At 38.6% G+C, this 14570-nt stretch overlaps 1 protein-coding gene across 10 annotated transcripts in view; it reads left to right on the top strand.

Moving 5' to 3' along the window:
* Positions 1-14570, top strand: part of VPS13B (vacuolar protein sorting 13 homolog B) — a 498323-nt gene that overhangs the window by 267796 nt on the left and 215957 nt on the right. For all 10 annotated transcript variants that reach the window (XM_041123226.1, XM_030011504.2, XM_030011500.2 and 7 more), the window contains 2 exons: positions 3587-3807; positions 8596-8802. In XM_041123226.1, the coding sequence (XP_040979160.1) occupies positions 3587-3807; positions 8596-8802 (428 nt within the window). The remainder of the gene's footprint in view (positions 1-3586; positions 3808-8595; positions 8803-14570) is intronic.

Raw genomic sequence — 14570 nt, 5'->3', positions numbered from 1 at the left:
GTACAACAACAAAACTAGGATTTATCAGGTGGACAGTTACAGTATAATGTTATAATGGTCACATAGTGTGTATGGAGCTGAAGAAGAGGTAATTGATAACATTAGGGGTAATTTTATAGTTTTAAATTTGCCATATCTTTACTACAGTGTTTGTTCAGCATACTGTGGTTTCTGTACATTGATAAAATTTGGTTGGCGTTTTCCTTTTAAGGTAGATAATGTATGCAGCATAGTAGAGTTAACATTCAGTATTTTCTCTGGATATTCTTTCTTTCTAATCCATGGAATGTAAACGATGCTAATTTAATGTGCTGGTCACAAAGAAAAACAAAGTTCGTCTGTAGTAATTAGAAACATGTCAATAGAGTTGACTTTGCATTTGAATTTTTTCCATCTATTACAATTAATATTTTGTATTTCTTGGCTGACTGAAACTGGAAAAAATACAGATTGCTAACTACTTTAAAATTTCTAATCTGAAACCTTTCCAAAATATTTTCAAGTTACTTTGGCTGAGCTGAATTCTTTGGTGTGCAATGGCTTCAAAATGACCTGAAGTTTTCAGTTCTTTTGTAGGATGAGACACAGAGACTGTCCTGATATATAGTCTCCTGACCATATAAATTTATTGCCGGTGCCACCTGTGGAAGAAACAATAGAACTCTTACTAAAATAATATGGTGAAAAGATGTTTTAATGTCAAAACTTTTCTAAAGTTTCTTTTAAATAATCACAGTTAACACTTAATTTGTGCCATTTCTTAGTGTTGTGATTTCACAGCAGGACAGCGTTGACCATAGGCCACACCAGGCAGCAAACACACTCTCCATATATTGTTTAAATACACTGGTTTGAATTCTTTAGCGCCCTGTGAGACTCCAAGGGTCCATGCCAGTGTACATGTATACTTGTCTGCCATCTTTTATTCTGATTCTCAAGAGTGGCTCCCATGCTTCTGGGGTATTCAGTTAATATGGACTCTTCTTACCCATGACTCCAGGCCCAAATCTTGAAAACTAAAACCTCATATCAAGTAATCTGAATTTTGAACTTTTCTCCTTCTCTTCCTCCAAATGAATGTACTCTGTACAAAGATGAAGACTGTTTCAGCCTAGGCTGAGGTTTGTGAATGCTCACCAGCTTGCTGTGTTTGGATCTGAGACTGCATCCAGCCACTCTTATGTTACTTTGAATTGGGGCAGGGAGTTTCTCTTGGTGGATTCAAAATTCACATGCTGGGCACAGACTGTCCATCATTCAAGTGGGGACGAAAAGGCCCAACTTCCTCAGCAGAAAATCTCATAAATGGAATGATGAAGACGTTCTTTAGAGGGAAAAAAAAACCCCAACCCCAAAAAAACCAAACCCCAAAGTGAAAGAATTGTTATGCTCTTGTACTTCTAAAGAGGAAAAAGCCATATCTGTTTAAGGCAAAATGAGAATTACCCATGTATCTTTCATTGTCTCATTTTCCTCACTTCTCTTGAGCATTCTTTGGATTTCGGTTCAGTGTCTCTTGCAGAGCTTAAATTCTTTCTCCAGGACCCAGTTATCATATGTGGGATTGTATTGGGTTTACATGGCAAGGTTTTGGTAGCGGGGAGGACTGCAGGAGTGGCTTCTGTGAGAAGATGCCAGAAGCTTGCCCCATGTCCAACAGAGCCAGTTCCGCTGGCCAAGGCTGAGCCAACAAGTGATGGTGGTAGCTCCTCTGACAACATATTTCAGAAGGGTAAAAAAACAGCAGCTGGGGGAGAGGATGAGAATATGCGAGAGAAACAGCTATGCAGACACCAAGGTCAGTGAAGAAGGAAGGGGAGAAGGTGCTCCAGGTGCTGGAGCAGAGATTCCCCTGCAGCCTGTGACGAAGACCATGGTGACGCACGTTGTCCCTCTGCAGTCCGTGGACGTCCATGGTGGGGCAGATATCCACCCTGCAGCTATGGAGGACCCCACCACACTGGAGCAGGTTGATGAGTCCGGAAGGAGGCTGTGACCCTGTGGAGAGCCTACACTGGAGCAGGCTCCTGGCAGGACCTGTGGCCCCATGGAATGGAGCCCAGGCTGGAGTAGGTTTTCTGGCAGGACCTGTGACCCTGTGGGGGACCCACGTCCATTCCTGAAGGACTGCACCCCATGGAAGGGACCCACGATAGAGCAGTTCGTGAAGAACTGCAGCCCATGGGAAGGGCGCACATTGGAGAAGTTTGTGGAGTACTGTTTCCTGTGGGTGGGAGCCCACGCTGGAGCAGGGAAAGAGTGTGAGGAGGAAGAAGGAGCAGAGACAACGCATGATGAACTGACTGCAACCCCCATTCCCTGTCCCCCTGGGCCGCTCAGGCCAGAGGAAGTAGAGAATTTGGGAGTGAAGTTGAGCCCAGGAAGAAGGGAGGGGTGGAGGGCAGGTGTTTTTAGATTTGTTCTTATTTCTCATTATCATACTCCGGTATTAACTGGCAATAAATTAAATTAATTTCCCCAAGATGAGTCTGTTTTGCCTGTGATGGTAACTGCTGAGTGATCTCCCTGTCCTTATCTCAACCCATGTGCCGTTCGTCATATTTTCTCTCCCCTGTCCAGTTGAGGAGGGGGAGTGATAGAGTGGCTTTGGTGGGCACCTTGCAGCCAGCCAAAGTCAAACCTGCCACAGGGATTCTGCCTCAGTTTTCATAGTCCGTGTTCTCAGTTCCTTTCGACTCTAGCTGGTAGAGCTGTTGAAGGTTTTCCCTCACTAAAAAGAGTTCCTGTCAAACTTTTAAAGACCTACCCAAATAATTCTCTCTGTAGTCCTGCTTTGGAAGCTTTTCATTTTCTTTCCCATCTATTGGCAATCTGAAGAAAACAGATTGTACTGAAGTTGCAGCCGTTTTGTTGTTCAGCTGGGCACTGCCAATTCCCTCACTGATTATTCTTGGTAATGATTGATGATAGGCTGCCAGGCACTTCTAGTTAGGATCCCTCTTAAATATAAGAAATTATATAAAGTGTATGTCTATAGTAATTTGTGTTTACAAAATCCATTGCCATTCTGTTCCTAGGAAGTTAAGTGGAGGCAGCAGAAAAAGCTGCACTGTGATCAAGGTCTCACTTACCTGTGCAGTGCATTGGGATAGGTTTTACTCTATGGCACCACTCTGTTGAGATGCAAACTGTAAATTTTTGGGAGAAGGGTAATTCTCCTTTTTAGTATTAAAACTTGTAAACATGTATAAGTCTGTAACGTAAGGAACTGCCCCTGCGATCCATATGCTGAACTAAATGGGGAGTGGTTTCAAGATACTCCTCAGTTTGAGGAAAATAATATAAAACAAAAAGAATGTTCTTTCAAGACTATGTTGTAAACATTTGTTCACAGTTTGGGGTTAAAATTCCCAATGGATTTCAATTTTTAAAAAGCTGTAAAAAAAATATTGCTATTGTTTAGATTTCTATTTGTGAGAGTTTGGGATCAATTTAATGGTTGTTGATTGCACTTGCTGACTTCTGAGGGGGTTTAAGGTAAGGCCTTTACTGAGGTTTGTGCAAATAATAGCCTAGGGTTTTTTATGCAATTATTTAACTGTTTTCCCTTCTTTTTAAACATTAGGTGATGCTTTTCCGTGGACTATTAGTCTGCATCATTTCAGTATATATACTCTTCTTGGACAACAGATGACACTTAATTTAGTGGAACCGATGGGCTGTACTTCTACTTTAGCTGTTACTTCCCAGAAACTGCTTGCTTCAGGGCCAGAATCCAGACACTCATTTGTTGTCTGCCTCCATGTCGACCTTGAGTCCCTTGAAATAAAATGCTCCAACCCCCAGGTTGGTATGTTTAATTGATTTATGAAAGGAAATTAAAAATAACTTGATTTAAGTACAATCGTTCTGCATTTCGTTGAAAACAGTCTCTTCTATCTTTTTTTTTTTTTTTTTTAACTGGGCCATCAAGATCAAGGTGCTTAGATTAAGATTTGCTTTGAAGCTCTCTCAAGTTTTGTAATTTAAACTCTTCTCAAAATGTAATAGCTACAGTATAAATGCATCTTTTCGCTGATGGAGTGAAATGAATTGCAGATGTACCATTAAATGCTATAGTGCTGTTCTGTCACTGTGGATTCATTTATTGAAGTAGTTTAGAGTAATTTTTTATCATATTTTCATAGAACTAACATTTCTTCAAACATAAAATGTTTTTTAGGCAAACAATGGTATCCTTTAGTAAAGGAAAAAAAACCCAGATGAATGTGTGTAAACAAAAGTTACCACCTTATTTATGTTTATTAAAAGGCAAAGGTTTTGCTAGATTTTCAGAAAGTGCACCCTATATTTTACTGACCTGGATCAAGTTTGCTGTAGTTCCAAATAGAGTAGGTTTTCTATGCAAAATTTTGAGTAAACTTTATTGCAACTTGAATAACACTTTCCTGACAGTTGCAACATTTCCAGTGGTGCTGGAGAGAACACTCTTGTTCTTGGGAATAGCAAATCTGTTGAGGCCTGAGTAGAGCTTTGCATTCATATGCTGTCTGCTGCAAAGTTTTCGCCATATGTAAGATTTTTCAAAGGATGTCATGGACAAAATGGACTGTTTATTGCTTCATTTAATAGAAAGAAAGGGAAAGAACACAAAGTATTATAATTTTGATCTGATAGACGGCACATCACGTTTGTAAAGACTTACGGACCTATGGCCTAAGTCTGGGAATACTAAAGCTAAGGTGGCTGGTGTAATTTTAATGTTATCCCTTGTGTGTACTCATTACAATACGTTTCTCAGTCGCATGCAGTTTTTCCCTTGCCACCTTCCATGTTCTATGAATGAAACAAGTGTTTTAAACTACATGTTTATCTTACCCTCAATGTGTGGTCTCCTGCTGCATCCACTACCTTCCATCCAAGTTATTTCTGACTCATTTGCTCCATGCCATTATCTTCTGTACTGGATGGGCTCACACTCACTAGGAAGAGGGTTGGTAGAGTGAGATTGTGCACTGGACATTGCAAATTAGAATTTGAAATTGAGCAGCCTCAACAAGGTCTGCTCAGACTTGTAAAGCTATATGACAGGTGTGTTTTCACATATGAAGGGTTGTCACTGTGTTATAAATGTGTAAATAGGAAAGGACAAAATTATGATTTTGCTGACAATTTTATATTTAAAGACTTCTGAAAGTTTTACTTTGTAACTTTGTGGTATTTCCATAACATTTAATGAAGTTGTATGTGATAACTTCACAGCCTATAGAAACCTGCCTTATTCTGTATTACTTTTCATAGAACTGTACAAAATTCATCTTGATATTGCAGCTATTCAGATAATTGGTAAATATTTTTGTATGTTCATGTAGCAAAATAGTTACCTACATTTGATTGGTACACTCAGTGAAATTTCTGCAAATTGATCAACTCTGATTTTTTAAAAATCTCCAATTAATCTCATGGTTAATATATGTAATACATTAATAGTAGCAATTTAGAAGTGGATTGGCATTGTTGTAAGTGGAAGCCGTATCTAAATTTGAGTTGCAAATGGAGTAAGTAAAGCACATTTTCAAGCTTTTCTACCAAAGTGTGATCAAATAATTTGTTTTGCAAACTGTAAGAAAATATTTGCACTAAAAAATTTTCATTGTAAGCTCCATGTAAATCATATTACAAGTATAGTGAAATGTTAAAATGAAGTTGTACAGTGGAATACGAGACCAAATATTGTTGTCATAAAAGATGTCCTTGTACACTGTGATGTTATTCATTTACTGAAGTATTATAATGACCAAAAGGATGCGGACAAATTATTTGAGTTTAGCAAAGGTTCTTGAGCTGTACTTTCTCCCTTACATCTGCCTTGTCCTTTCTGATTTACTTATGCAAAAGGGGAAAACCATCAGTCTTCTTTAACCAGATGTTCAAGAACAAAGATGGAAAATACAATTACATAAACAGCAGCTGATAGTTACAAATTCACAGTAGAGTAACTATGAAATTTGATTCTTTAGAACGACAGGCTGTATTTTGTCTATAGATGACAGCCTTAAAGTAGGTGATACTTAGTGAATTTGTTAAATGGTAGCAAAGGTGAAGTATTTACTGTATGACTATTATGATTTAATATGAAACCATGTTCTGATGGTTGTATCCCTTTAAAGTCAGTAGATACTTCCAGTGTGCAAAATTGCCAGGATATTGCCTTTTGTTGTAGTTTTCAATTTTGTAGTAATGTGTTATATTTTAAATATAAAATGCTGTAGCATATTGAAATTTACAGACTTTGCCAAGTAGTGAGTGGGGTCTTATTGAGTTATGTGTGGTTTTGCTGGGGAGAGAGTAGAAGCAGCAAGAGAGGGAAACTTTTCTTAACAAATACTGGCAGAGTTATTCCTATTTTTGTCATACCATTTTTCTCCTCTTGAATAGAGTGTACTAAAAATAATTATTATATATTAACTGATATGCTCAAAAATACTTACAAAGGAGAGAGACCTTACACTTATATTAGCTCTTCTAATATAATCAGAAATGGATTTTCAAAACATTAAGACTACTAACTTGAAAAAGTGCAACCAACAAGAGAAGCAGAAATCCTTTCTTTTTAATGAGTAACAACCAATGGAATAAAATTAAGTGTATTAAAAATAATCAAAGACATAACTTCAGCTCTTTATCTGAAGTTTTTAGGTTTTATTTACATATAGACACGTGCCTTCTTTTTTGTTTTAATGAAGTTTTGTTTTGAGGCTTTTTGTTATTTTCTACTTTTTAACATATCTCCATGAAAATCATCTCCCTCTAATCAAAATGTGCCTTTTTTCCTGGCGACCTTCTTTTGTCTCTGGTTTCAGAGCAGGGTAGAGTATTAGGGTCATACTACTTGGCTGGCTGGTTGCTGGTGATGTTCAGAGAGATGGCTACTGCTGTCTGAAATAGCCACTGTTTCAGAGCGGCTGCAAAGATTCTAGCCTGAGCAATTTTTAAAAAATCTCCCTGACAACATAAGTAATTACTAGCTTTAATTATTATGACTGATGTAACCCCAATAAGATTTAAACTATTCAGTGTTGGATTAGCTGATGACAAACCTCTTTACCATGTATATGAGTATATATGTAAACACAAAAGTTGCATGGTTCTTTCTTTTGCCTTAGTTTGTGCCTTTATGAACAGTAGCATAATTAAATTTCTGGAAGGCCTGCTTCATTAGACAAGTATAGCTTAAATTGTCCTTTGGTTTCTTGACAAAAAAGTGCTTTGAGGGACGGGCAGTTGCAAGCATGTATGATTTGGATAAGTGCCTATATCCTATTAATTTTCTAGAGACTCTTTTGCCAGCAAAGTGTCAACGACAGTTAATGTTATATTACTCAATCAATCAGATGGACGTTATTAGCTGATCTTTGTGAGTTACATGGAAGAGACTCGGGAAAACTTAGAAATTTGTAATTAGTAATTTAAAGGCTACCAGTGCATGTTAGAGTGCTACAGACACAAAATATTTTAAACCGTAACTAAAAGAACTTTTTGCCACAGCCAGATTTGTTATTTGTCTGTAGATTGGTCTGTATATGAAGGCAAAAAAAGTACTGAGAAGTTTATCTCCTTTAATGAAAAATTCTGTCTTTAAAAGAGTATGTGACCTGCTCAGTGTAAGCCTTGAAACTTCAAAAGAAAATCCAAGATGAATTAAGAAGGTTTTTATAAAATTCCAGCACTTCACCTCCTAAGAAAGGACTGTACCATGTACTTTGAGACTTCATCACACACTCTCACGCACAAAATCAAGTACTGTTTTATATCAAATGTAGATTGACAACAGTGTTTTTCTGCATCTGTTCTGCCCACATAAGAAGCCAGCTTCATAGAATAGATGTGTCCTGAGGCTTAAAGTTCTTATAAATATGAGAATTTCCATTTTTTATAATGGCAAGTTGGGTATGGTATCCAGCTGTGGATCTGCTTATATATTGTTTGCAGTTTTCTCTGAGCTTGTTTTATACAGTATATTGCATTATGTTGTCACACAAATTCCATGATTAATGCTTATTTACAAAAACTTGTGTAAATATCTTAGAACTGAGTCAAACAGTGTGCAAGTTAAACAGTGTGTTTCTGAATATTGGAATGACATATGCCAGGAGACTATTGAGTTTGATAGTGGATGTTCTTCCTAAAACATACAACAGTTTCATATGCTGTGTGGGATCACTATTTTAATACCATTTAAATGAATAATTTTTTAATGGTTAATATTTCATAAAGTTTATATGTTTGCCTTTTTCTAGATGCAGTATCTATATGTATGAAATATACCACAAATTACTTATGTTTCATTGTTAAAATTGATACTAGTAAAAGTTTTACAAGCCCGTGTTATTGGTTATGGTTTTATGAGCTACGTACCATATGTTTAGACAAAGCACAGATTATTTTTATAAAAATCACTATATGGTAACTGATGTTAATTATTTTAATTGCAATATAGTTGCTTATCAGAACATTATAAATGGTGAGAAGTTCAGTTCTGCTACATTCTAAGTCTCAGTGGAGGACTTTGATGATTTTCCTTCACCTCATTCAGAAAATCTTCATCTTAAAAAAAGTTTTTTTTTCTTTTAGGTGCAGCTTCTGTATGAACTGGCTGAAATCACAAGTAAAGTTTGGAATAAAATTCAGAGGAAAGGAATTCTATATCAGTCTTCTGTCTATACTGAAACCATGACAGGACCTGCTCCTCCTAGCTCTCCAGTTAAAAGTAGTGTTGGTACTGCTCCACCAGATACCAGCACATACAGCCCATCTGCTGACATTGGGACCACTACAGAGGTAGGCTTTCTTTAAAAAAAAAAAAAAAAAAAAAGAAGTCATGTGAGTTCTGACTTACAAGGTGTGGTGTGCAGTCAAGTAAGAAACAGAAGGATCAGAAAGAGCAGTAGTGTCCCTATGGAAAGTACGTTTGCCCCAATAAACTAATGAAGAATACTTCATTACTCAGTTTGGTGGAACAAGAGTAATGAGGGAAAAAAAAAAAGAAATTGCTATATTGATCCTATATTTATTATTTGTCTGGCTTGTTTCTCTTTGAAGTGAATGAATATTAACTCTTGTCAGAAAGTTATGATTAGTGTTTTCAGGTCAAGAAGCATAAGGCATTTTTCAAGTCCAGAATTATTATCATAGAATCATAGAATGGTTTGGGTTTCAAGGGACCTTGAAGATCATCTAGTTCCAACCCCCCTGCCATGGGTAGGACACCTTCCACTAGACCAGGTTGCTCAAAGCCCCATCCAACCTGGCCTTGAAGGCTTCCAGGGATGGGGGGCATCCACAACTTCTCTGGGCAACCTGTTCCAGTGTCTCACCACCCTCACAGTAAATAATTTCTTCCTAATATCTGATCTAAATCTACTCTCTTTCAGTTTAAAACCATTACCCCTTGTCCTGTCACTACACTCCTTATTAAAAAGAGTCCCTCTCCATCTTTCCTATAGGCCCCCTTTAGGTAGTGGAAGGCTACTATAAGGTCTCCCTGGAGCCTTCTCTTCTCCAGGCTGAGCAACCCCAACTCTCTCAGCCTATCCTCATAAAGGAGGTGCTCCAGCCTCCTTATCATCTTCCTGACCCTCCTCTGGAGCTGCTCAAGTGGATCTGTGTCTGTTGTATGTTGGGGGCCCCAGGGCTGACCACAGTACTCCAGGTGGGGTCTCACAAGAGTGGAGTAGAGGGGAAGAATCACCTCCCTTGACCTGCTGGCCATGCTTATTTTGATGCAGCCCAGGGTACAGTTGGCTTTCTGGGCTGCAAATGCACATTGCTGGGTCATATTGAGCTTCTCATCAGCTGACACCCCCAAGTCCTTCTCTGCAGGGCTGATCTCAATCCACTCATCGCCCAGCCTGTACTTTTGCTTGGGATTGCCCCAGACCTATGTGCAGGACCTTGCACTTGGCCTTGTTGAACTTCATGAGGTTTGCACAGGCCCATCTCTCAAGCCTGTCAAGGCCCCTCAGGATGGTGTCCTTTCCCTCCATTGTGTCGACTGCGCCAAACAGCTTGGCGTTATCGGCAAACTTGCGGAGGGTGCACTGCCGGTCCCAGTACCGACCCCTGAGGAATGCCACTCATCACTGCTTACCACTTGGACATTGAGCTGTTGACTGCAGCTCTTTGAGTGCAACCATCCAGCCAATTCCTTATACACCAAGTGGTCCATCTGTCAAATCCATGTCTCTCCAATTTAGGGACAAGGATATTGTGCAGAAAGTGCCTAATGTTTTGCACAAGTCCAGGTAGATGACATCCGTTGCTCTTCCCTTATCCACCAATGCTGTAAACCCGTTGTAGAAGGCCACAAAATTTGTCAGGCATGGTTTGCCCCAAGTGAAGCCATGTTGGCTGTCACCAATCACCTCCTTATTTTCCATGTGCCCTAGCACAGTTTCCAGGAGAATCCACTCCATGATCTTGCCGGGCACAGAGATGAGACTGACTGGGCTGTAGTTCCCCAGGTCTTTCTTTTTTTCCCTTTTTAAAAATGGGGGTTATGTTTCCCCTTTTCCAGTCAGTGGGGACTTCTCTGGACTGCCACGACTTCTCAAATATGATGGAAAGTGGCTTAGCCACTTCACCTGCCAGTTCCCTCAGGACCCGCAGGTGCATCTCATCAGGTCCCATGGACTTGTGCACCTTCAGATTCCTTAGATGGTCTCAAACCTGAATAGTAACTGGTGTTCTGGAAGTACCTGTGATACATGTGCTGCTCATGAGTCATCCCAAATAGCTTCAGCAGTCAGCCTGCCATGCTGAAGCCAGTCACTGTGATGCCTGAGTCAGTGGAGAGCTGCTGTGTGTAGACTGTATTGACAACCAGGAGAGGTACAGGGACAGTGAAGGCTCCCAAGGCTGGCATTGCAGGTCACCCAGCTGTACGTTTACCCCAGGTCCATGCAGCCATTGTTACCCTCTACCTATGAACTACTTCTGGAGCTCAGTTCCTTCCTTTGTTTCAGCTGTCCTGTGTCTCCGGAGTGCTTTGTAACTCGGTCATGTGAGGATTTGCGTATGCAGCTTCAAATATAAGAAAGTTTGGCTGCTTGGTTTTATGTATTTCTGCTTCCTTAATTTACAGCACTGTGTAACTGCCTGGAGCAATCTGGTACCTAATCTTAATCTCTGTGTGTGATTAAGACTGTAAAATATTATTTTGAGGCATGGGAAGGAGTTTCGCTTCTCTGCCATACTGAGGAAAGAAGGCTGATTCTTTTATCAGCATGAATACAGTGTTAAACTTCATCCATGAGTATCATTAGCTGTGAGTCACCACGTAGCTGATATGTAGAATGGGTGGTCACAGGAGGCTGTGCAACTGAATAGGCCTAGTATTTGTTATTTTCTTAGTGCCCCTGTCAGGCTTACTAGTTAGAATAATGAATTGGCCTTGTTTGTGCTCCAGGAGAGAGCCAAAAATGCGTAAGATGAGTTGAAGGTGTATCATACCAATAGTGTATCATACGTATGCAATGCTTCATTCTTAACATAAAGCTATTAGAATGCGGGGAGACTGTTCTGAGAGACTGAGTTTCATTCTCAGGATAAACACAGCAATTTTGGGGGCACCCTGTAGAACAGCTCTGGAACAGGCAAATACACAGCACTTTGAATGCTGAGTGCAATTACATATTCAACAACATTTGGCCAGACTGTTTTAACCCTATGTATGGTTTATATTAATTCCCAGGTTTGGAGAAAATGAAATGGTGATTGCTAGTGCTTACTTTTTATATGCATCACACGCACACGTAACTGTCATTAAAAGGTGTTTGAGCTAGAGTTTCAGTTCTTAAGTTATTTCACTAAAATGTTTCTAGATTATTTGAATAGCCTTGGTTTTGGTGTATTTCTATGTGTGTGTGATCTCAATTGTGAAAATTTTTGCTATGGATACAGAATTGAAGGAAAGCAATAGCAGTAAGAAAACAATATGGTCACAAAAATAGTGTTTTTTCACCTACTCACATCAAATCCCTTTCTCATTAAAATCAGAACCCACCAGCTTTATAAATAACAATTTGGTTTTGACCGTCTGTATAGACAGCAGTATTTGGAGTACAAGCTGTACTTGCAGCATTACTTGAAACCGATTCAGTAATTGTTTTAATCCATATGTTACCAAGATTATTTTGGTAATATGGGTCAAAGTTCAGTGTTCATATCCTACCCCTTTGCAAAATGTTGTTCACCATTTATTCCTATTCTCAACAAATGCTATGCACTAGCTAAATAAATTTTCTCCTGATCTAAATGAAGTTTGGTGAATTAGCCAACAAAGGACAATGTTAGAATTTGTGTTCAGTCTTTTCCACTCTGAAGCTAAGACCATAATTTCAATCTTCTTAGAACAGAAAGTTCTATTAAAACACATGGCATTAATATTGGATTTTTTTCACAATAGGGGACTTAAAGTTGACATAGCACTTTACAACTGAGATTTGAAAACTGCTTTGAAAGGAATGTATTGTTGTGCCTAGACAGGATAAATAAATTAAAAAATTGACCATGCTCTGAGGATATTATTAAAGATATGGAAGAGGAAAGAAAGCTACACACAGGAGAAAACGTTTGCATGAAGCCATAGTTCTTATGACTGAAAGACTGAGGAATAGATCTCCTGTCCATCATCTCCATTCAGTGCTCTCAGCCCAAGGTGTTCTGTCTGTGACTGGGGTAGGAAGGCAGTTCGGCAGAAAGAGCCAGCACAATGGGTATGTAAGAGCACAGATAGAAAAGCATACAGAGGCAGGTGTCATTTGTTTAATGGAGGCAGTGAGGTGAGAGAATGTATACATGGCGAGATATTTGAGATTGTAAGAAGTTCTTTGTCAGAAATTGAAAATAAGGATTAGAAGGCTGATTTCTATATTGTCAGGAAAAGGTTCACAGAGTTGTTCAAGTAGGAGAGTAATACTTTTGGCTCAGCAGCTGAGGAGAATCTTACTCCATTTCTGATTAACTGCATGGGAGTGTTAGGTGTATTGAGGTGATAAATCAAAACAGTACATAGGGTGTACAAGGGTTTTAATTAACAGTAAAAAAGAGAGAGGTGAAGGTTATGAATTACTGTGGTTGAAAAAAAGACGTGGAGAGAATCTTTGTCATGGGAAGTCAAGCCAGAGTTTAGATTCCTCTAAGACTAGTAGCTACAAAAACGCTGTATTTGATTTTGTGGGTACTATCATTTTTATGAATTTGTGAGTCAATTTTTATACTTAAAGGCCACCTACTGATCTTGTGATTTCTTGAAAAAAGTTAGTGGTACTGTAAGGTGAAAAGGAACCAATAGCCAATGGAGGATTCATCTAAATTATTTGGTTGTTACGGGATGTAACATCAAAGGTTGTCTTGACCTAGCGCTTTCCTGTATTTAAAGGCAGATGTTTAAAACAAAACAAACCTCAAAAAAACCAGTTATCCTTTCACTCTTAGGACTAATTTTATGTCAAGCTACCAGTTGGAGTGAGGTAATCACCTAATAGGATGACCAAGTTAATGCATTCTAGATGATGTAAACAAAGTAACATTTTCCAAACAGGTTTTTATTAAGCCATGGGGAAGAGGAACTTAAGCACTCTACCACCATTTTAAATCAATGTAGTCATCACTTTATCTGATTTTTTTTTTTCTTTTTAATCTTTTGGTGGCCATCAGTAAAAATAAATCTCAAAGTGTTTTGACGCTCTGCAATGTACTTTTGCAAATCGTCATGTGTAAAGTAGCTAAGAACATTGTTCCTGAGACTATGCACAGTCCTGATGTCTGTGAGTTGTCTAAGTACTGTTGAGGGTGGGAAGGGGAAAGAGGTAGGAGAATCACGCTTGGCCAACCAGTGAGAAATAATAAAAGGAACCATATTTTCTTCTCACATTTCTAATAGACTATTTTAGAGAATATAAATTAAATAATTCGTAACATAATGGTTGGCAGTATCTTTATAACACATTCTCTTCTGCAGTTGGTAGCTGTCTCTGAACTTATTCAACATATTTCCTAGTATCAAAGTACAGGCTAAGTTTTCATTATAATGACATGGTTGCTGTCCTGTTCTTTGAGGTAAGGATTGTTGAGAATTTAAAAATGTATGTATTGAAAAATTAACTGAGGAATGTTTTCCCTTGTTCTTTTTCACTAGTGAAAGCTGTTTGTCCTTTGAGAGTAGTTAATCACTTAGTTTCCCTGTTTTCTTTTGCTAACTTAATTACTATCACCATATCTAGCTGTAGATACTGTGATCATGAAATTGTGCCTCTCCTTTGTTTGAAGACAGTAGGATATGAAGATGAGAGAGAGAATCTGGTCACTTCTGCTGTCTCCAGCTGTTACTTTGAACTACTTCAGTCTGCTGAGTGCCTCAGTTGTTACAGTCACATAATATAGACTTTATTTGAAGAAAAATAACCTCTTTAGTATGTTCAAATATGCACAAAACCCCATTATAGATGCAGGGGTGCATCTGAGTGGCATCTGTACAGAGAGCTGTACAGCTATTCCTCTGCCTCAAAAGCAGGCAAAGTAAGTCAACAGGCCTTGTAGACAGATTA

Source organism: Aquila chrysaetos, chromosome 4 (genome assembly GCF_900496995.4).
Source record: "Aquila chrysaetos chrysaetos chromosome 4, bAquChr1.4, whole genome shotgun sequence".
NCBI lineage: Eukaryota > Metazoa > Chordata > Aves > Accipitriformes > Accipitridae > Aquila > Aquila chrysaetos.
This window is presented reverse-complemented; position numbering and strand designations above follow the sequence as displayed.